The 22740-nt window shown below is 43.8% G+C and overlaps 3 protein-coding genes across 5 annotated transcripts; 1 reads left to right on the forward strand and 2 right to left on the reverse strand.

The window, feature by feature from the left end:
* Nucleotides 1-452: 452 nt before the first annotated feature.
* On the reverse strand, nucleotides 453-2801 carry ccr9a (chemokine (C-C motif) receptor 9a). Its single transcript, XM_028977130.1, has 3 exons — nucleotides 2131-2801; nucleotides 1995-2038; nucleotides 453-1888 (listed from the first exon to the last, which is right to left on the reverse strand). The coding sequence occupies exons 1-3, from the start codon at nucleotides 2345-2347 to the stop codon at nucleotides 833-835; spliced, it is 1317 nt and encodes a 438-aa protein (XP_028832963.1). The 5' UTR covers nucleotides 2348-2801; the 3' UTR covers nucleotides 453-832.
* Nucleotides 2802-4961: 2160 nt separating this feature from the next.
* Nucleotides 4962-9788, reverse strand: LOC114789362 (thread biopolymer filament subunit gamma). Of its 2 annotated transcripts, XM_028978713.1 has the most exons (9): nucleotides 8967-9788; nucleotides 8812-8872; nucleotides 8644-8739; nucleotides 8381-8560; nucleotides 8163-8288; nucleotides 6384-6604; nucleotides 6181-6248; nucleotides 5342-5383; nucleotides 4962-5127 (listed from the first exon to the last, which is right to left on the reverse strand). In XM_028978713.1, exons 1-9 carry the CDS (start codon nucleotides 9728-9730, stop codon nucleotides 5084-5086), a joined length of 1602 nt encoding a protein of 533 aa, XP_028834546.1. In that variant the 5' UTR covers nucleotides 9731-9788; the 3' UTR covers nucleotides 4962-5083. The 2 variants fall into 2 exon arrangements, with proteins under 2 accessions (XP_028834546.1, XP_028834547.1); XM_028978714.1 differs by lacking the exons at nucleotides 4962-5127; nucleotides 5342-5383 and adding an exon at nucleotides 5831-6088.
* A 9680-nt stretch (nucleotides 9789-19468) lies between these two features.
* On the forward strand, nucleotides 19469-22141 carry bfsp2 (beaded filament structural protein 2, phakinin). Of its 2 annotated transcripts, none has more exons than XM_028977794.1 (8): nucleotides 19469-20014; nucleotides 20107-20189; nucleotides 20298-20454; nucleotides 20587-20748; nucleotides 20840-20965; nucleotides 21090-21325; nucleotides 21432-21517; nucleotides 21993-22141. In XM_028977794.1, exons 1-8 carry the CDS (start codon nucleotides 19586-19588, stop codon nucleotides 22034-22036), a joined length of 1323 nt encoding a protein of 440 aa, XP_028833627.1. In that variant the 5' UTR covers nucleotides 19469-19585; the 3' UTR covers nucleotides 22037-22141. The 2 variants fall into 2 exon arrangements, with proteins under 2 accessions (XP_028833627.1, XP_028833626.1); XM_028977793.1 differs by having other exon boundaries at nucleotides 19470-20014; nucleotides 20837-20965.
* The last annotated feature ends 599 nt before the right edge of the window (nucleotides 22142-22740 follow it).

Below are 22740 nucleotides of genomic sequence, written 5' to 3' on the forward strand. Positions count from 1 at the left end.
ACAAACTGTGAAAAAACATTTTCATTTGAAAAAAATATTTCGCGTTCAAACATATGAGAAGTTCCTCATACATTTACAGTTGACATTTTTCTGCGCAGGGTGAATGATGAGTGATGATTTTTTTTTGCCAAAATAGCTTTTCTGACTTTTTTTTTTGTCTGTACAACTGATGTGGCTTGAGTTAGTATAAATGTAGGAAAAATGAAGATTTCTGAAGAAACTGCATGCAGTTCAATTTGTTCTTGACACAATGTCTCTCTGTGACCACAGATTCTGCTGTCGTTGTAAACGTGCATCAGGAGTGCTTTCTAACCACACCACATGCAGTGGTTTCTGTATCTGTCTCACACACACACTTAAACTGTAATATGCAGTATTTATTAATGTTGTTTTTACATTATTTTCTAGGTTAATTTTGTCTATTAATATTACGCAGTCATCACAACATGTTCTACGTTGTTTGAAAAATTACATTTATTCACATTTTCACACAGAGCTTACAAAGCAATGAGCAGCATTAATAATATTTTCTTCACAGCAATAAAAAGTACTTTTACAGTAGCAGAAATTTTAAACAGAGGAGTGGATGATGTCGACAGACATGATATTTTCTGAATAGTTTTGGCACAGTTCTGGAGGTGAGGAATGTGGAGACATCATGTGTCATACAAATGTTTCCAGAAGATACAGTAAAGAGGGCTTACTAACAAAATAATCTAAATTCATTCAGAAATGTCCACCACTGTCAGCAGCTCTGAGAGGTGCGGTGACAAGCACTCAGTTTTTAGACCCTCAAAGCAATTCCAGACCAGTCTTAGCTGCACATGTGCTCTCATAGTGACAGAGCCTGGGTGGTGTCTGTCTCAGACATGACTGAGGCGCGGAATTGCACTCCATACGGTTTTTTGACATTCCGTTTGCGCTCCAGCAAGCCGTAGCTATGCAGGATCCTGACCAGGTCCTTCCGGAAACGCACTCCGACAAAAGCATACAGGAATGGATTGAGGCAGCAGTGCATGTAGGCCAGGCCCTTCATGACTTGGGACGTGATATCAAAGCCCTGGATGGTGCTGCAGTCGGTGATGGTCATGTTGGCTGCCTGTGTGGCATCCACCACCAGCATGGTGTTGTAAGGTAGCTGAGTTAGGACAAACACAGCCACCACAGCCAGGATCACACGAAGGGCCTTGTGCTTTTCAAAGTTCTTTGTCTTCATCAGGGTGAGGATAATGATGGTGTAGCAGAAGATCATCACCACAAGAGGCAAACAGAATCCCATGCAGATCTGCAGGGCCAGGACCAGTATTTTGGTGCGATTATTCTTGTTGTTCCAGTACACCATAGAGCAGTAGTTCCAGTCAGGGTCGTCAAAGTCCTCTTTTGATGTGGCAAAGAGGAACTCTGGCATGGACAAAAAGACAGCAAGCACCCAGACAAACACACACACCAGCTTGCTCCAGAAGAGCCGGAGCTTCTTGGAGTTCTGTGCTGTCGTTGTCTGGACAATGGCAATGTAGCGGTCAACAGAGATACAGGTGAGAAGCAGCATGCTGCTGAAGAAGTTGATCTTGTAGCAGGCGGACAACAGCTTGCAAAGGGCAGAGCCAAATGTCCAGCCCTGAACAGCATCAGACACCCAGAAGGGCAGGGTGACCAGGAACAGCAAGTCGGCCACGGCCAGGTTAAACAGGTACACGTCCGTCATGGTCTTCATGCGGTTCCTGAAGTGCAGGTAAATCCAGATCACCAGCATATTGCCTACTGCTCCCAGAAGGACGATGGCGGAGTAGAGGGGAGGCTCGTAGTATTTACGGAAGTCTCGGACAACACTCTTGTCACAGTAGGTGTCATCGAAACCCTCAGTTGGCGTTGTGTACTCATCATTATACTGCATGCAGAGCAAAAAAAAAAAAAAAGTTTTATTCATCACAGGAATCACACGAAAAATCTGGACAGAAACCTGGCAAGAAAAGAACAGAAATCTGCAAACCTACCAGGGCGTCCATGGTTGTGTCCTGAGCCATTTCACACACGGTTCCTGTAAAATTCGGAAGATTTTTTTTTTAGTCGGTATACAAACAGAGTCAGATTTGGATGTTCATTTTGGTTTATCAGATCCATGAAGCTTACCGTGTTTTCCTGTCTGGTTCCCACGCGATAGCTGCTTTCCGATATCGTACACGCCGAGAGTCACTCTGGCAACTGTCTCATTTGCAGACGCTTTTAAGGTATCAGACAGGAAACCACATTGTGACGTTTGTGTGTGCGTGTGTGTGGGTTTGTGTGTGAACAAGGGATGTTTCTTGCAACAACAAAAAAAGTCATATCTTCTGTACATTCTGTACATGAATGTGTTTAGGGACTACCGTCTCGGTAGAAAAAGAAATGTAAAGTTCACAAATTCACTTTACATCTACCAACTGAAAAAAGGAATAATACAACCTGCTGTTTATATGGAGCTCATGTTCATGGAGATCCAAAATCCTGTCTGCTTGAACTGGCTGTGTGTGCATGCGGTTACTGTGTCTGGACGTCTACGCTCGGATTTTGAAAAGCGACCCAGTGACATTCCACTTTCTCACCCAGGGACAGACACGCTTCATCGCTGCATACGCCGCTCGTCGGAGTAAGGAATACCTTTGAAAGTACGGTATATGTGCATGCCTCTGCTGGCCTCGGGGACGACACAGCTTCCATGAATACATTTCCCTTTGAAAAATCATATCATTTCTATATCTGAGTGCCAACCCTATCCAGATAATGGGAGTAAATAACAGAAAGCTGGCACCAGCAAACCCAGACCTGAGCTTTCATAAACTCACGTAAACTGTGTCATTCTGCGTGTGGGTGTGTGTGCCAGTACTCATGTTTCACTTAAAACACATCAGTGGTCTTTTGAGAGAGTGCTGCTGTTAAAATGTTCTTTCTTCAGAACAACATTAGTGACTGCAAATGTACTTTTCTCTTTGTCTTGACCCTATGTCAGTGTCATCGGATTCAGTGTCGCAAGATTTTAATATACAGCAAGTATAAAATGTGTCGCGTGCTTTGTTAAAGTGAAAACGCCTGCAACTCACATTTTGACGTCCACAGCTATGACAGAATGGTGCGTTCAGTCATCAGGCCGTTACTCCATATCAAGCTTCTTGATCATTTGTTGCCCAGGACCGGGTGCAGAGATCAAACCTGGGAGTGTTCTATGTGAAGTGTTTCGTTTTAGAGTGTTCAGACTGTGTACATTTACATTTACAGCATTTATCAGACGCCCTTATCCAGAGCGACTTCCAATCAGTAGTTACAGGGACAGTCCCCCCCTGGAGCAACTTAGGGTTAAGTGTCTTGCTCAGGGACACAATGGTAGTAAGTGGGATTTGAACCTGGGTCTTCTGGTTCATAGGCGAGTGTGTTACCCACTAGGCTACTACCACAGGGGCAGTGGTGGCCTAGCGGTTAAGGAAGCGGCCCATAATCAGAAAGTTGCCGGTTCAAATATCCCGATCCGCCAAGGTGCCACACTGAGGTGCCACTGAGCAAAGCACCGTCCCCACACACTGCTCCCCGGGGCCTGTCATGGCTGCCCACTGTTCACTCAGGGTGATGGGTTAAATGCAGAGGACAAATTTCACTGTGTGCACCGTGTGCTGTGCTGCTGTGTATCACATGTGACAATCACTTCACTTTAAAACAGTTCTTTTCACATCAGAATCTGATCTCCACAGTCTAAGGTAATCAGTTCCATTCCACATGGTTTGTTTTCATTAGAACACTGTTATTTTTGATAAGGTACCATAATGCGAGTCTGCAGAGGATTTATGCAGAGAAGAATCTGTGTCACTGCGAAGGTTACACCCAGTGGCCGAATGTGGTCATATCATAGGAGGTACCCTGTTAAAGCTGCCAGTTCTGACTGTTAGCAAAGCCATGCACTGTAGAACAGGAAAATTTGACAAGGATCTTATTTTCTTATCTTAATAACAGCTGACTTCCCTAGATATGCATGTGTTCTTTGTCAACAATAACAAGTGATTTTGGCAGATGATTTAGTTTGATTCTAGTACCTCTTTTCTTGTTCTGTTTTTATTGAAATTCTTTTAGTTTTTCTTTTTTTTAGCAGTTTAGTAGCTGTGGTCAGTCTGGAAAGTTCAGTGGTGTACTTTCTCTAGGAGGGGTTGCATGAGAAGAGTTTAACCACAATAAAAACAATACAGAGGAAGCAGCAACGGCAACAGAACCAAGTCCAGCATTATTCAAGAAACGGAAGATTGAATGGGCACATGCTTCCAGCCACTTTGCTACACCTTCACATGCAGCTTCCTCTGCGGCCCAAGTCTCTAGATGCAGTGGGGAAAAAAACAGTTTTGTTCTCAGAACACATAGTGACACATGCCACATAAAATATAGTACATGTAAAAATGTTGTCTTCCCAAAACATGGCAAACGTCATAGTTGCACAACTGTACTGCAACTTCCTCATCTGTCCCGGACTGGAGGGGAAAAAAAAGACATCTGATGAACCATCAGACACGTCATGACAGCAAAAATAAAACAACTCTTCGCGTGACAAGACACTGACAGCTGGAGGGTGACCAGCGCTAGTGTGGCATAACAGCAGCACAGAGGAAGACGGCCCACATGGGAAATGCTCAGTTTCTGGTGGTCTCTGATGGGGTGAAGCATAAATGGGGTGGGGGGCAATTGAGGGTTGAGGCAAGAATTATGGCACAATAATAATGTTCAAGCATCAATACATAAACATTGTAAAGCACCATAAACCAGAAGCTCACTTGTGTTCATATCACTGATCAAGCACTGAAATTAATTATACATATATTATTTTATGTAATTCTATTGTACTTTTGTAGTTTCAATTCCAGCAAAGATCCATTCATGAAATGGTGTATAAATTGTATTTAAATGTGAATTTCATTTAGACTTGAAGAGTGTAAAACACACAGGCGATGTTTTTGCTTGAAACTCTGACTTTATTGGAATGACAGGTTGATCATGTTGTGAGAACATGGGTTGGTGGGGTGTGATGCATTTGGAGTGCCCTTCCTCACACACTTCTGTCACAGGAAGGAACTCAGGAGGATTCGGACCCATCAGCATCTGATATGATGGATGTTTCTGTAGATAGAGGGAGAAATGGGATTTTTAAAGACAAAAGAGTTGGTGCAATGTCAGAATGTCAGAGTTAGTGATCTGTAATGCCCATCATGCAGACACCATTACTTAATGCAGATCAGCTTTTTAATGGATGGTGATGTGTGTTGTCATCCCCTTTCTTTGACACAAACGGCCTGTGTAACCTTTGTCCCTTGTTGTGTGTGTGTAGACCTACCTGTTGTGATGATCTCCTTCACCTGCAGTTCTCCACCACCAACTAAAGAAAGAAGCAACAGAAATGAGAGAAATGAAGAGGAAGAAAACCAGGTCACTCACTGCAAGAGAGAACTGACACACAACGTGTCCACCTGCCCTACACTGCAATGCTACAGCAACACACTGGGACTTGCCTGCCAGGAGGGAACTAAAGAACCTCTGGTCAAGGGAAGGGCCAAAGGCAAGGGGAGAGCCCTGGGGAGTGCTGGTGTGGGGCGGGGCACTCCCTGCGAGATGGGAAAAGTGCAGGTGAGACTCCGCCCAGCACACACCAGGACTTGCTTCTAGTGACCTCTCACATGGTGAACACTTTCTACAGTGATGCTGGATTTTCAACATTTAATACTGGTGGACAAAATAATTGAATGTATGTATTTATCAAAAAGGAATATTGAATAATTTTTATTTCTAAATTGGCTAACCACATTTACTGCAAGTAGGAGTCCTATTCAAGTAGAACATTTATTGAGCTGGTAATCTCCCACACAGCCATATTTCAACTTTTGCTACAAAGAGTAGGTGTATTTTATCATGCGATGTGGATTCAGTTGCTCATTTCTGGAGAACAGGGCTAGTAGAGGTTTCTGTTAGGCTGCCTCTCCAAGGTGATGAGGAATTCCCCTCGAACTCTCCGGAGCGGGCCTGTGCCAGCTTATGATTCATACCAGGGAGATATGCAGATAAGTCATTTGCTGTGTCTGGATAACTGAAAACAGGATTCACCTAGTCAGATGGGAATTCCTGTTACTGTAACTGAGATGCACATCATCTAAGGAAACTTGGGGTCTTTCTGCATACCTCTATATTGAATTGGAGGAGACTTATACACGGTGACAGATGGCTCTGAGTACTCTGTTAACCTGAAACTAGAAAGAAATTAAATCAGGCATGATGGATCCAGCAATCAGATGAATCCACTTGGTTTCTATTACCATTAGAATTGACATTATTATATTATGCATTCTGGTCATTACACTGATGAACCATGCAACCATACTAACTTGAAGTCCTCCCCTTCCAGAAGCTTCCTGTAGGTGGCTATCTCTACGTCCAGAGCCGACTTGATGTCCAGCAGCTCCTCGTAGGCCACAATCTGCTTCTGTAGGTCTGCTTTAGCTGTCTCTATGGCCAGAGAAAGGCTGGCAACCTGTGCTTGACTTTCAGCCACACCAACGCTGGACTGTGCCTGTGCCTCCATCAAACTGTGCTCCAGCGCTGCGTTCTACGGGTGAATGTTGTATGCTTAGTGCAGTTCTTCTGCTACAGGATATTATCAATGCAGGATATGCATCATTGCCATTAATCTGATCGTTATCTAATGTCTGTGAAATTAGTACAAGAATTATGAGAATGTGCTTGTTTGTAAGCTTTGGAAATTTTGAGACTTGCAGATATGTCTGCAACACTGCACAGAAGCCACTTCCTGCACCCCTCAACTGTGATTTAGTGCAGTGAGGACAGATGATAGACTATGTTTTCACATTTTGCTTTCATATTTCATTCCACAGAAATGTCAGTTGGGCAGAGAAAAGCCCCTGAGTTCCCCGAAAAACATTTTTTCAAGTTCCTTTCTTTATATTTTCTTCTTAACATTTAAACTGAGGGGAAAGCATTCTGCAGTGAATGAAAAAGAGCATGCAAACGCCACATGTGTGGCTTGACAAAGTGGAAGTCCCATGATCAGTGACATTGTGCAAGTGTCATCTGACAGCGTGGCATGCAATAAACATAATAACAAGAATGATTTGGCTGAAATTAAGAACGTGATCATTAGTAACTTGCTGCCTCCTACACTAAAATACACTTAAAGACGCTTGAAAGTGTATTGTTCTCTTTATGTGACAAAAATGCAGCATAGAAAGGCCCAACAATAAAATAAAATATAATAAATTATTTCAAATGAACATCAAATTACATTCAAATGATTTTGTAATTATTGAAGCAATCCAAATTCAAACCTATTACATAGTAAAGTTAATTTTGTTGTATAATGAGGCTTGGTGTTGCTTTAGCTGACTTTTGATCAGTGAAGGGCGTCTTATCTGTACAATCAGTTGTGCTAATTTTTTTAAGTCTATCAACCACAAGTAGGAGGGCGTGTTGAGCAGATGGAAAGAATATGAGAAAATGTTGAGTGAACCCAGAGGTGCCGAAAATGAGCACAGAAAAAGAGTACAGCTATTAGGAAGATAAAAAATGGAATGGCTATTGGTCCATGTTACATACCAGTGGAATTATGGAGGAGTTTAAGAGAGACAGCAGTCAGTTTTTAATACGTTAGAGATGATGGCAGTGGCAGAGCTGGAGGGGCTAAAGATGCTGAGGTTTGGGTTTGTAGTGACATTGGTGGACAGGATTAGGAAAGAGAGTTGGATATTATGGAGGCAAGTTAGAGAGGAGAGACACTGAGTACGTTGGTACGCTGAGGGTGGAGCTGCTAGGTAAGGGGAAAGGAGAATGACCAAGAAGGAGGTTTATGCATGTGGGGAGAGAGGACATGCAGGTGGGTGGTGTGAAAGAGTTAGATGGTTAGATTATCCACAGCGGTGACCCCTAATAGGAGTGACCAAATGAAGAAAGAAGAAGAAGATATCCTTAAAATAACTTGAGCTAATTATGATTGGCTCAAGGCAGGTTGATAGAACAACCTTTAGTTCTATGTGATGTACAGAATAAACAATGTAATAAACAGCTATAGTGGCCTTCCATCTTTTGAAACCATAACCACATGCGTAAGATGTTTTACTATAGTTATGTGAATTCATTCAAGGAAGTCTTACTGCAGACATTAGGCCATGTAGCTCCAGTGTGAGAGCCTGTAGTTCTTTCTTTGCCCCTGTGACTTCCACCTTTGTTGTGGAGATCGCCTCTGTTTTCTTGACATTTTCTGTGTGCATCTCATCCATCTAAAAGGGCAAAAAAAAAATGTGTGTGTATGTATGTGTGTATATATATATATATAAAATTAAATTAGTAGTAGTTATTTGCAAACCCAAACCTTAGCTTTGTAGTAAGCATTGGCTTCTTCTCTGTGCTGCTGCACAGATTTCTCGTACTCTGCCCTCATCTTGTTAAGAGCCGTTGAGATGTCAAAGGACTTGCCTGTGTCCACCTCAATCATGGACACTGATGTGTCTTTGGTGGTGGTGCCCATTTTGGTCTTTAGAGTGGACAGTTCCTGAAGACGAGATGCAGCACAAGGGGGTTAAGTAGATCATAAAGAGGCCAAAGCCAAACTTAACCTTCGGTCCACTGTCCTACCTCCTGCTGTGTCTTGCTGAGAATGTCAAAGTCGTTTTTCAAGCTGTTATATTTGGCATCCAGTTCAACTCGCATGTCGGTTGCCACCTCAATGTCCTGTTTAGGAAAAGATGTGAAAACTGGGCTCACGTCATACCCTCATTGTACAAGGAAATAAGAATGACGAACCTTTTTCATTGCAGCAATATCAGAATCGAGCTGAAACCTCACACCTTGTTCAAAGTCAAACCTGCACAAAAGTGAAACATGATGAATATTTGGATAAAAATGTAATTAATTTCACAACAGTTTCAATTTCAAATTGCTGAGGCACTGAAACTTACTTTGCTTTGAGTTCATGGGCGTTACCTCTCACGTTGTCCAGCTCAATCTCCAGTCTGATGGTGTCGAGTGTAAGGTTCTCCAGTGTGGTTCGGTAGTCACTAAGCTGGGTCTCATACTCCAGCGTGGTCATGCTGCTGGACTCAGGGGACACATCTGCCCCTCCAGTCAGATGTGACAGCTCGGCCTCAAGGTTAGCATTCTCCTGCTGCAGGGTTCGCACTTTGGCCATGTATGTGGAGAAGCGGTCATTCAGGTTGGAAAGTGTCAGCTTCTCTGCTTCCCGAGTCAGCACCGGGAACACCACAGGACCCGCCACTGCACCTGCTGCCAATGCCGACCCGGCACTCAGGCCCCCAGCAGCCATGGTGCGGCCCATTGTGAATGCCGCACTGGGTACAAGTGCCCCGCTGCCATATCCTAATCCTCCTCCTGCTCCTCCACCAAACCCCAGCCCAAGTCCTGCACCACCTAGCCGGAGTCCAGCACTACCTCCACCCAGACCGAAGCCGGCACCTGCCCCACCGAACCCAAAGCTTGCAGCAGAACCACCCAGACCAAGGCCTGCTGCAGAACCACCCAAACCAAGACCTGCTGCAGAACCACCGAAACCAAGCCCCAGACCTGCCCCACCTACTCCAGCTGCACCAAGACCTCCACCCATACCATACCCACTGCCTACACCGGAACCAGCCCCAAAACCTACACTGACCCTAGAGCCAAAACCGGCTCCTGACTGGGTCCTAGAGGATAACATAGAGGACATGATGGTTTAGCAATCACTGCAGCAGTGCCAGGAGAGAAGAGCTCAGGCAACACCGCAGCCTGTACACCTGGACTTATATTGAAAGAGCAAGTGGGTGGGGGAGAGGGAGGAATGAGGCAGGGTGGTGGTGGTGGTGGTGGTGGGAGAAAGAGAGAGCATGAGAGAGATGTGATTGGGCTTGCTCACTGTGTTTCAAGGTGTCCTCCCATTGCCTGTGGCATCACTTCAATCTGCATCGTGTTCTCCAGGACGCTGCCCTCCCTTGCCACGCAGGCCCCAGGCCCTACCATCAGATTTTATGAGCGTCACCTTGCCGATGATTGACAGGGTGCTGATTTACTCTTAATGCTCACACGCTAAAGCTGCCCTTTAAGCCTGGCATCAAACACCAAACACATCTGAACCTGTTGAGCTTGGCTACGGAGTCCTTTCTTCAGACTAGCATGAAAGAGGTTTTAAAATTTGCCAGTGTTCTAAGATACAGAACTTCAAAACACGTACAATGCAACAGTAACGAAGCACCTCTGGTCAGCTCTCCACAGATTACATACACTTCCACATTCTTCTTTAGATTGAAGGGCTGTAAAAATGATTGGATTCTTTGTTGGGTAGTGGCGCAGGACTGAGATCTCGAAGGCAGGTGTGGTAGCGTCAGGCGTGGCGCAGGACTGAGATCTGAGTATGTCCTACTTGCTGGCAGGCGAGCATGCCTGTCTTCATCTCCCTGTGAGGACATGCTTTAAATTCACTCACAACTCTCAGTTACAGCTGTTTCGTGCACTTAAAATACAACTCCTCCAAAATCATGTTTTCATGCACCAATATGATGTTATGAAGATTTAAAAAAAATTACAGGACATTTAAACAACAGGATTGTTTGGTCTCTCCATTTAACAATGGCTTAACCCTTCTAACTGATCATTTTTGTCACGTCCATGCGGGCATGACGCGGCGGGTGAACGGAGAGGAGGACGAAGAGTGACGAGAAGACGTGGAATGAAGGACGCTTTCACCTGACACCACGAAACCGGGGTTTAATTGGTGAAGCACAAGACAGGGGAGACACCCGAGACATAACACTGGTGAACACAGAACATAACATTAAAGACCTGACAGCGAACAAAAACGAACAGGGCGGCTTTATACAATTAACACAGGTGAAAACGATTAGGGAACATTTCACATGACAACAATGAAACTCCAATGAGAAACCCCATTTCGGACCGGATCGTGACAATTTTGGCATGTCTGAGGTAACGTTATTTTAGGCGGTTTTTGGGGATTTCTTTACGCAGACCTCTGTAAGCAGCTGTTAACTGCCAGTGGTTGGCATCACTAATACTTGAAACAGATTCAAATCTGCTTTGTGGAAAACAAGCTATAGTCATGTACAATACACAATTAGACTTTTTTTTTTTATGATTTTACTGTTGCCTGATGGTACGTCCATTGTAATTCCATTAAATTGGACAAAGTGTACAAATAACAGCATCGCATAAATTACAGTAGTTTCTATGGTCAGAGAAAAAGTTCATTTTTCATGGCAATGTACTGAACTGTGCTGAATAGTAATGGGTGATTTTTATTACACTTTAAGTGGAGAGAGTGCCACAAAACATACACAACACTGAACTTAATGTCCCTCGTGAAAATATATTAAATTTACCAATTTAAAATTATTTTTTATCAAATTATATGACAAGAGCAACATTTTTGTTCCATGTTTGTATCATCACTGTTCTTTAATTACAGCGTGTCACAGTTTTTCACTCCACATCCTTCAGCATTATACACACACATTTGTAATTAAACATCAGTGAGTCTTTGTTGCCCATGACCCTGTCACTATAGAGCACCAAGTGTCAAGGGTTTATGTCTGTGCACAAAATGCATTCTGTGCCACAAAAAGAATAATGATGGAGCCAACTTACATTTGTTGCGTTTTGTCCAGAGAAATATAAAACCCTGTCATATTTAATCAACAATAAGAATAATTCATGTCATTTTTTTAATTCACAGAAATTAAATGCAACAACTTATTTTGTGCACCAAACTAACATTAGCGTGGAATATTTTGTTGACAGAAGGCTGCCTTATATGAAGGACGGGTAGTTGTTTGGTTGACAAAATGCACGTTGTCAATTACAGAAAGTCATTTTGTTCACAAATATGCATTTAATGCATGAACAAAGTGACATTCTATCATTAATTTCATGCATTTTGAGGACGAAATGCATTTTCTGGAAAAAATTACGTTTTCTGTCCTTTAAACAACACAGCATTCTGTCCTCAAAATGGTATGTGTTGATGTAAATTTTGTGCACAAAATGAGCGTCATGAGCCAAATGTGACAGCAGTTTATGCAACAAACTGCAACAAAGTAATTATATAATACATTTTGTCTGACAGAATGCATCTTGCACATGGAAATAAGCACTTCACACTTAGTGGCCCATATGTAACCAGTTTCCCTTCCTTGGTCCACTTTTGGTAGATTCAGACCACTGAAGACTGGGAACATAAGTATATCATCAGTGACATTCACTCCACCTTTCAGAGCCCATAATAGCAATAATGGATGATCAGTGTATATATAACAAAATGACAAACCCTAGTGCTATGTGTTATAATACACTGCTTATGTGGTCTGGCAAAAGACATGAACCTTCTTGGTGATTTCCAGCATCTTCCTGCTCAAGCAACAGGTCAAACCTGGCTACCAACAAGTTTTCCTGAAAACTTGATTGAGAATATTTACGTCAGAGGTGAAAACTCTCCAGATACACGGTCCTCAAAGACACTGAGGATCTTGGAAGATTGTGGAGGATTTGGGGACAGTTACAAACATACAGAAAGTGAAAGGGGGCGTAAAGATGAACAGATAAAATAGTGCCGGAAGTCAGAATGGCAGAGACCAAAATAGATAAGAAGAGAGGAAGTGAGAGAGAATAATCTATAAGTTAATAAAAGATGAAGACAATGGAACAATCATCATGTTAAAAAAGGCAATACAGTTTCAATTAACTTACAGCAATTAACTTAACAAAACTCTCTCCTTAATATAGGCCTGGACAGACTACATTTACATTTACATTTACAGCATTTATCAGACGCCCTTATCCAGAGCGACTTACAATCAGTAGTTACAGGGACAGTCCCCCTGGAGCAACTCAGGGTTAAGTGTCTTGCTCAGGGACACAATGGTAGTAAGTGGGATTCGAACCCGGGTCTTCTGGTTTATAGGCGAGTGTGTTACCCACTAGGCTACTACTATACCTGCTGCTGCTCCTAAATTTTCTAAAGCTTTTGCAATGCTTGCTTAATCTGGTGCGGTCTTAACGATAACCACACCGTGCTCAAATAATAATGAATTTATAAAGAAATGATCAAACTATGAAAAAAATACTATGGTGAGTTGAAGCACTAGGTGAGTAACTGGTGTTCAGACACACCATGCTGCCATTGCAACTTATGGGATTTTAAACAAAATCTTGTACAGTCTTGTACGGTAGTTTTTGGTACAGTTGATAAAGCTTCTGAGCTTATGTGAGCGATAATTAAACTTTTTCTGTTTGGCACAGTTTCATCCATGCTGAGGAAAAGACAGAGACCCACTTTGTTCAAAAGCTCAGCCACACCTGCCTCATTCAGTGGGGCCAGTTGGGGCATGCAGGCATCTTGCTGAGTTGGCTGTTACCACAGTAAAAATATCTGGTAAAAGAAATCACTCACCCTCTCACTCACCACACTAGGGTCAGATTCAAAAAACAGTAATGTAAAAGTTGTATGTATGTATTTATGCATATTTAAAGGTGTGGTCAACACACTGTATTGAGAGTCGAGCACTTGGACTTGGTTTATCAGACACAGCAATGACGGCCCCCCAAACAAATCGAGCCTGACCACTAAAGGGCAGAAACTGTACAACCAGAGAAATATAGACTCATACAATGTGCACCTCATGCATGTACAAGACACACATGAGCAGTGACTCTAAGGTCCTTAACATCTATTCCTAACGCTCAGCTTCCAAATACTGCATCAGGCTGGCATTAGTAATATACCATGTATATTTCTTTACGCTCGGCTTGCGAGTCAGTCAGGTGCTTTACTGCGGTCCACTGCTTATATAACTCATATGCCCTGGGGGAGGGAACCAAGAAAGAAAAACACCTCACTTAGCAGCAAAATGAAATATGGCCATATATGGTTCCTCAGCAAACACTGATACTTCTAATGAGAAAATGTCCTGCACTTTTTTGAGTTTACCAGAGACCAAACAAAAGTCCTCCCTTCTTGGCAGAAGACATGGCAAGGCACCAGCTTGCAAAATATCTGAAAAAAAAACTGTTTCCCGTGAGAAACTTTTGCTTCACCTCTTCCTTTAGCAAAATGTGTTTGCCACATTACAAAAATGCTCCTCACGAACATGAAGCTCTACAATCTGATAAGATAAGATAAGATATAGATTCAACCTTTATTAGTGCCACAAGTGGGAAATTGCAATTGTCACGGCAGAAAGTGGATAGAAGCAGAAGTTTATAGCAGCAAAAAACAGAGGTGAACTTTTTTCTTTGTAATTTTCATGATGTGTTAAGTTTACTAACCCAATACAACAAGCAATAACACATCTATGACTGCCTAAATGCATTGAGTGTTGCCATTGGTGTTGGATCCCATAGGAACAGAGGTGTCAGGTATTAATCCCATGGATGCATTCATCACATTCCTGTCTAGGGGTTAAGGGACACGTGACACAAACTAGAGGGAATGGGGAATGTGGGAACTAAACACACATACAACAACAACCAAGAGTGCAAATATAGCATGTTAATGTACAGTGAATACATGATACAACATGCTCTCATCACTGCCCAATCATATTGTATATAACACAGTCAATAACCAATCACTAACAGGAGGACACTACACACACATGTGGGACACACTCAAGTGGGAGTAAACTACTGGGGAAGGGCTCACAATAAAAAAACACAAACCAGAGACCACCGCAGGGGGCCTGCGGCTGGTAGGAAGGATGGGTGCAGGCTCGGGGGGACAGGGGTCAGGAGCATGCTGTCGGGAGAGAGCGTCTGCTTTGGTGCCAGGACGGTAGGAGAAGTGGAAGTTGAATAGTTTAAAGAAGTTGTTGGGGATTTAGCTGTTTGGCTTGTCGGATGGTGATGAGGTTTTGGTGGTCGGTCCAGACCAGAAAGGGGGTGTCGCAGCTCTGCAACCAGTGCTGCCACTCCTCGAATGCCTACTTGACTGCTGGCAATTCACTGTCCCCCACCCCGTAATGCTGCTGTGTCGGCGTAAACTTACATGAAAAGAAGCAGCACGGGTGCAGTTTCTGGTCCTGACCACATTGGGACAGGACAGCGCCAGTGCCCACATCTGATGCATCCACTTCCACAATGAACGGAAGTGCAGGAGCCGGGTGTTGCAGGACAGGTGCAGTGGTAAAACGATGACACAGGGACTGGAGGGACTGGATGGCAGTGGGAGTCAGGTGAATTGCTAGAAGACGGCAGGGGCATTGCACAGACCAAAGGGGATGACGAGGGACTCAAAGTGGCCGGTGGGTGTGAGGAAGGTGGTCTTCCACTCGTTGCCCTATCAGATGCAAATGAGGTTGTAGGCAGAGCGGAGATCCAGTTTGGTGAATTATGAAGCACCCAAGAGGGCATTGAGGGCGGTGTTGGTAAGGAGTAGAGTTGTCCTCGGGGTGGTGTTGTTCCAGATAGTAGATCAATGGCCATGTCGCCTGGACAGTGCAGTGGAAGCTGTGCAGCCTTGGACGGACTGAAGGCCAGGTCATGGTAAACGTAGGGGACGATGTCAAGGGTGGGACAAGGAGGTACAGGTGCATGATTGAAGGTTGTGGAGGGCTGTGGCTGAAGGCAGTGCACTCCCCATTCCCACACCTTGCCCACCGACCAGGATAAATGAGGTTTGTGGAAGCCAGCAGGGCGATCCCAGGAGCAGAGGGGAGGTAATGATGGTAGCAACCAGGAAGCTGACCGTCTCGACGTGGGCATCAAGATGAAGCCAAAGGTTGATGGTGCAATGAGTGATTGAATGTGCCGCGCTGTGCCACTTTCCCCGTCGGATTGGGCAGCTAAAGCAGTGGTGCGATGGGGAAGTGCGAGAGACCTTCCCGGTACTGTCTTTCCCTGTCGCTGAGCCAGCAGGTGGCAGTCGATCCGGAGCGCCAGCTGAATGAGGACTTTGTAGGTGCCAGGCATCTCCTGGCTGACCATCTCATTGTGGATTCTTGTAGCCAGACCTTCATAAAAGATTATCCGGAGGGTGTGGGCGTCCAGAGGTGAGAGCTCACGGACTCACGGAGAGCTCACGGAAATCTGTGATGAAGCGCACCATGATTGTGCATTTCATGATTGTGCACTTCACGGTTGTGCTCACCAACGGGTAGCTGTCATGAGTCCTTTGAGGTTGCACTTAAAATGTGGTGCGAAGCATGAACTCATTCCAGCCACTCACCCCTGCCAAGGTTCGGAAGGCCATTGCATATTCTACAGTAGGGCAACTTCCTTGGTGCATGCGCAGCCGTTTTGCTGTGGTCACAACCTAGTGTGTGGTGATCAAACATGGTCTGAAACATCTTCTAAAAACCTCCTAGGGCTGTAGTGCCAGGTTGTTGCGCTGCCAGAGAGAAGTCACCCACAACAAAGCCTCCCTCACCAGCCAATTTTTTACCACCGCGGTGTTCTCTATATCAGACACTGTGTGTGCAGGGTTCATGCAGAGCATCACAGTAATATAAGATCAGGCCTCGACAACCCGTGGCTCTGGAGCCGCATGCGACTCTTTCATCCTTACACTGCTGCTTCCTGTGGCTTTGGAAAATAAATAATAAATTAAGTGTATTAGAATTATATCCATTGTGTCTTTTTAAGTTACACCTAAATACACCTAACCGTTGTGCATTTATCAAGCTTTTCAATGCCAGGTAGGCTAAGCCAGGGGTCACCCTGCCTGGCCACCCTTACCGGAGCTGTTAATCAATTGGTTCAATTAGAGTAGCATTCATTGTCCCAGTCATTTGCAATATGTAATGTTTAATGATTTAAATAGGTTGACTTGATAGAGTAAGCATGGTGCCACTAAGTTATTATGACTGTGAAGATTCTCAGGCCACTAAATTAGGGTGACCAGATCTCCTCTTTTCCCTGAACTTGTCCGGCGGGTTTATAAACTCTCTGAAGCATTTAATTATTCTGGTGGTACTACTGTGGTAGTACCACCACTTTCAGATTCTCAAAAGGAACATGTTCCTTAAGTTCTACAAGTAGAACAGAGCCACCATCACACAACTTTAATTTTAAAAAATTAAAAGCCAATGAGGTCCATGTTGGTTCAAGTCTTTTTCATGAATGTTTCATGACAAATCTTACTCCCCATATGAGTTCTGTTTTATTTATAAATCTGGGTAAAACTAGCACAAGAATGGTGTTTAACTGTTGTAAACTGATTTAATTAGATTTATGTTAAATTTCAATTTCTTTTCTAAACCTGAACTGTACACTGCTGGTCTGGTCTTAATAGAACATTTCTGCAAAAAAAAAAAATCCTGTTTCCTGAACTACAGAACTACTCCACCAAAGGAATGTCATTCTTTGCTGTATCCAGGCAGAGTGTAACCGCATAGTGTAGGTGATTTGTGTGGGTGGCTTCCTGTACTGTCCCATTCATTGGCTATTGTAAATGACAGTAGTCAGACATTTTTGGTTGCTGGAGAAATGATAGGTCCCCAACACACCTGTACTGCACTTCTGGCGTGTCAGTGAAGGGGTGACTGAGGTGTTCACCAAGAAAAGAGCAGATTGAGCCATAAGAGACTGCTTTTCATACATTCTACCTCCCACACTACACACACAGACTCACACATCACCATATGCATGATGAGGCTTCCTTCCACCTCACCTTCATCACATACATCATACTGTGAATGTGCCCTTCATCAACCTAGAAGACCAGAAAAGGAATACCTCAGGATGCCTGTTGAGCTTGCATATGAGCTTCTTTAGCTGAAGTCCAGGTCGATCTGCATGCTGGTTGTTTGTGTAACAGCGCACCCTGCTGTCCTGGATGTTTACTGAACAGTATTTCACCACTTCTTTTTAATCTTATTTATTCAATTACTGCTATTCATTAAGTGAAATATGTTTTTTAAGATATGAAGACAGTAATCAACATAAATGTTTAAGAGATTTATAAAGTTGGTAGCATGGGAGGCAAGGAGGCCTACACTACCAAGATTTTGAATGTGAAAGTGAAGTGACTGTCATTGTGAAACACTGCAGCACAGTACACGGTGCATGGTGGGCAGTCATGACAGGTGCCCTGAACCTAGTGTGTTCAGTTCAGATCTTTTCTGTCAGCACTTTATTTTAAAATTAGAATTTTTTACTTTTTTAAACACAACAACAAGCTTGCAAGGTATGCAAGCATTGCACATAGATCTGTGAGCAATGCAGATTTCACCTACATTAAAATAACACAGTTCAGTATTTAAAGCCCCAAATTCTTTTGCGGAATTATCACAGTTTAGAATTCCTTCTCAACTGGAGGATGATTCAAAGGCATCAACGACCTTGATACAAACAACACTTTGACAGGGTTTGTACATGACCTATGACCTAATGTCCTCCACCTAGTGCTGTTAACACAGGCTCATATGAGCTTTCTGAAAAAAACTGAGCTCTGAGGAGTTTTCACAACATCAAAGCCCAATTTGCCTTAGGTGGTTCTGTTTTGGAAAATCCAAGTGCATCTTCAACTGGGAAGCAGTTACAAACAACTCATCAATTGCTTGAATAAAAATGTAACATTCTGTGTAATATAACTATTACATTCTATTAGTGTAGTTCAAAACTTTACTTTGAGGTACTGTACATGAAGTAAAAGTTTAGCTCAGCATTTCAGCAAATGACCAAAGTCCATGTGGTCTCAGTATCTAACAGACAAATATAGTAACTGACAGAGTTTTACCCCTGTTTCTGATGCTTAGTAACTCAGTGGCCTGATCACACAGAATGCACATTTAAGCTGGTCAGAACATACACACAAAGCTCTGTACCACATGTATGCTTGATAATTTGACATTGATTCAAATAGGGCTGTCAAAATAATTAAGGCAATCTTCGTTTATGTCCTGTGTGTGACCGGTGACATGGATGTGAAATTCCACAGTTCCACAATGTCCACAATTACTTTGTTTTTATCAGAAAAGGGACTATCTGCATGTTTCTGAAGTGTAATATCAAATGTTTTGAATTTTCCCAAAATATTCAAGGATGTATGGAGAACATACATTTTTTTTATTACTGGTGTGCTGTGAGCACAATGCTATTGAGTTGCTGGAAGTTTTTTGCTACAGTTCCAACATTTACTAAATTGCAAAGAATTTTGCTGGAATTGACCTTCACACTTCCTCTTCACCACGCATTCTGTTTCACACAAACTGCTCATTCACTCTCTTTGTTCCCTCCTGTGCATGACCTGTGATTGTGAGCACATATTGGGGCACAAGGACACGTCTGGACTTCACAGACCATTCGTGAGATGGCCACATTGCTGATGCAGTCAAAATCGTCCGGTGCCAGTGGACAAAGGCTAGCATGCATCAAGGCCAGGGACTCACACAATGACTCGACAACAACAGCGCTAGGAACAAAGCACTCTGCTTTCCAGAAGCCCAGATCGCCATAAAGAGGCATGTGTTTGCAGGCCCGGCTGCCTCACTGAGCGTCAGGCTGAGGGAGGGATTTTCTGTTTTTAGTGCCACAGTGATGTCCTTGGACTCTGGGTAGTCCACACTTGCACACCAACATGCCTCTTCCAAGACGCAGATCCTCCTTCCTGAGCCAGTCCACTGCTGAACGGCCCGGCAGCGTTGGAAGGACGACAGCAGGTAGCACCACAGCATCTCGGGGTGTTTTCGTCGGCATGGCTCCCACGGGCGGCACCAGCAGTCTGGGTGCTCGAGTCTCACGGCGGGCTCTGGGCATTAGCAGTGTCTTCCTCCAAGGCCTGAGGAGCACCAGTGCACCCGTGTTGCCCCAGCCCAGTGAACATAGCCACCACCAGAGCTTTGACAGCCTGAACAGCTGCCTGCTGGAGTACCGGGACAAGGTCCGGGCTCTGGAACAGCTCAACCAGCAGCTGGAGGAACAGATCAGACACTGCCTTGACCGCAAGTCCTCAAGTGCTGGGACTTGGGGAGCTCTGAGAGAAGACTGGGAAGATGTTTACACTCAGGTGAGGTTGAGGTTACACATTTTATTCAAATTTCAAGAAGATATGCTAGGATATTGTTATGTAATGTAATTGATGAAATGTAATACTCTCAGGTTAGTGAAGCAATCCTGGACAACGCTCGTCTCATGTTACAGACAGAGAACGTACAGGCAAATGCAGAAGACTTCAAAGAAAGGTGAGTGTGTGTGTTTCTGCCCATGAAAAACGATATGAATGATGAATTTGGTTGGTTTGTTGCCTTTGCTGTAGATATATGTTTACGGTTGGATGTCTGTGTTGGTAGATATGAAAATGAACAGCCATTTCGCAAGGCTGTGGAGGACGAGATTAACTCTCTTTATAAGGTAATTGAGGATGCCAACCTGACCAGAATGGACCTAGAAAATCAGATTGACTTCATGAAGGCCGAGCTGAGAGACCTGGCTCGCACCTATGAAGAGGTAAGTTTGAGTTGTATTTGAATCCACAACAAGAAAAAAAATGTAAAGGTGTGGCTTACATTCCATTTACGAAGTGTTCCGACAAATCGACAATGACATCCAATGACATCTGTTGTGTCACACACCCTGTAGAATATCCGAGTTCTCTACAACCAAATTGCTGGACGCGAGGTGGATGAGCCCGACGCTCCCGTAGAAAGCAGCCTTGACCACATTTTGGACTGCATTCGCTCGCACTGGGAAAGAGTGATTGAGAAGAACCGCACCGAAACTGATTCCTACCATGAGTGCAAAGTAAAAAAAAAAAAAAAAAAAAACAGCCAAGATGTATTGACACTAGTTCTTCAAGTGGCAAAACTGCGATGTATGTATATTCCAACAGCAGGCTGACAGCGTGAACAGCAAGCTGAGTCGCGAGGAGGAGGAGCTGGAGTCTTTGAAGACAGAGTGCAACGAGGCTGGCTGTAAAATCCAGAGTCTGCAAGCTGAGACCGAGTCGATGAAGGCTCTGGTGTGTCCATGTGCGCGTAGCGTGTAGATGCGCAGTAGAATGTGCCATGCTCTTCATTCCATTCAAAAGTGTCATCGTGTGCACGCTGTGATTGAGTCTCTGTGCTGATTGTTTCCATTGACAGAAGCGAGGCTTGGAGAGCTCCCTCAGTGATGCCAAGCACTGGCATGACATCGAGTTGCAGAACCTGGGCTCCGTTGTGGGCAAACTGGAGTCAGAGCTAAATGACATAAGAAGCGACATTGAACAGCAGCGTCGTGACTACGAAACACTGCTTGGCAACAAGATGCGGCTGGAGCTGGAAATTGGGACCTACCATGGAATCCTAGATGGCGAGGAAAGTCGTTACCACCCAGGAATGTAAGAAATTTCAACTCTTATACTCTGGGATGTGAAGTGAGGAAAATCCCTGTCCCTAGATATCCCCATTTCTGCCTGCTCATCACTTCAGTTTTGCCTTATTCAGGTGTTCAGGTGGCTCCACTAAAACATCTGACGGAACATCACCAAGCACCAGCTCACAGGATAATCCTCAGAACATTCCGAATGATGGTAATATTTTATCCTCAACATTATACGCATCTGCCTAGTACAGTTTGTACTAGTACAGGTCACCTCTGACCTGTTGAGGCACAGTTGTCCCATGGTATCTGGTACCACAACACTTGCAGTGGATCATTAGACCTGGGAGGACTGAGGAAGTGTCTTCAAGGATTGCGCACACCCTTGGTTATCCTTCCTTGGGCAAGTTGCAGGAGGTACTAACCACTGCATGAAACCTGCCGTGTTGATGATTACTTCACCATGTTGCCTACCATCACCGTTTGCTCTTTTCCTACTTCCCACACAGCCTAAAGAACTGCTTGTTCCGTATGATCAGAAAAACCAATGTTCACCTCGCCTCCCCTGTCAGTGGGGTCCATTCCCAGCTGCAGCACTGGCTGAATTGTTGCTGTACTGATTTTTTTTTTATTAAAGGTTACTCACCTAGAACAGAACTTTCTATTCACTTTAATATTGTTCCTAGGCTCAAGTGTGTCCAGTGCCCAAGCAACAGCCAGGAAGAGCTGAGAATATGTGGTGTCCCTCCTCGTCTGAGGACCAATATCCTTACTTCTTCTCTAGTTTTCACTGCAAATGTTTATTTTGTGGGGTGAATAAAACATTTACAACAACTTTCAGAGTTATTGACTGAAAAGCAGTTTTGATCACCTTTTACACTTGGTAATCTTGCTTTTTCATTAAAAAGGGTGATTTAAGCAAAATCTGTTTTGGCCATCATTGCTTTGTTGCTAAGTCATAACAGAATGACGCAGTACTGATCCTGCTTATCATCACCACCGTCAGTGAGAGTCTGAGACCTTCGTGGTTTCTGACGTCCGGCTGGTCTGCAGTAATCGCAGGATAAATGCATGTGGTTCCCTAATAACACCTTGTCGCAATAATGACGTCTTAAGAAAGGTGGTAAAGACATGACAACATCAGGGGAACCCAACGCTTAGAAGACAAAATGACAGGACATCATGCAACACATGGAAATATACTACCGTTTCAGGAAAAGAACACATACACACAATTATGCAAGAAAAATGAATTTTATCGTGATTAAACTGTAAACCTAAACAGATGTCACTTTGGATCAGTGATTATTGTTGGATCACCTATAACAGAGAAGCAGCCTATACATGGATACGAAGGTTTCTTAGGGATGGGAGGTGTTGAACGCCTTTGTCGGGAGAAAGAAGTTCTGCCAACCTGAGAAAGATGTGGGACAA

This window comes from Denticeps clupeoides, chromosome 4 (assembly GCF_900700375.1).
Source record: "Denticeps clupeoides chromosome 4, fDenClu1.1, whole genome shotgun sequence".
Taxonomy (NCBI): domain Eukaryota; kingdom Metazoa; phylum Chordata; class Actinopteri; order Clupeiformes; family Denticipitidae; genus Denticeps; species Denticeps clupeoides.

What these genes read in the sequence shown, in the direction of transcription:
- ccr9a (XM_028977130.1), bottom strand. Translation starts at nt 2,347, where the DNA reads ATGTACAGAATGTACAGAAGATATGACTTTTTTTGTTGTTGCAAGAAA. An exon ending in GAACCAGACAGGAAAACACG is followed by an intron (nt 2,039 to 2,130) that starts GTAAGCTTCATG and finishes CGAATTTTACAG; the next exon opens with GAACCGTGTGTGAAATGGCT. An exon ending in ACACAACCATGGACGCCCTG is followed by an intron (nt 1,889 to 1,994) that starts GTAGGTTTGCAG and finishes CTCTGCATGCAG; the next exon opens with TATAATGATGAGTACACAAC.
- LOC114789362 (XM_028978713.1), bottom strand. Translation starts at nt 9,730, where the DNA reads ATGTCCTCTATGTTATCCTCTAGGACCCAGTCAGGAGCCGGTTTTGGC. An exon ending in ATGCTTACTACAAAGCTAAG is followed by an intron (nt 8,289 to 8,380) that starts GTTTGGGTTTGC and finishes TTGCCCTTTTAG; the next exon opens with ATGGATGAGATGCACACAGA. An exon ending in TCCTCCAATTCAATATAGAG is followed by an intron (nt 5,384 to 6,180) that starts GTATGCAGAAAG and finishes TTCTTTCTTTAG; the next exon opens with TTGGTGGTGGAGAACTGCAG.
- bfsp2 (XM_028977793.1), top strand. Translation starts at nt 19,586, where the DNA reads ATGCCTCTTCCAAGACGCAGATCCTCCTTCCTGAGCCAGTCCACTGCT. An exon ending in TGGCTCGCACCTATGAAGAG is followed by an intron (nt 20,455 to 20,586) that starts GTAAGTTTGAGT and finishes CACACCCTGTAG; the next exon opens with AATATCCGAGTTCTCTACAA. An exon ending in TCAGAACATTCCGAATGATG is followed by an intron (nt 21,518 to 21,992) that starts GTAATATTTTAT and finishes TATTGTTCCTAG; the next exon opens with GCTCAAGTGTGTCCAGTGCC.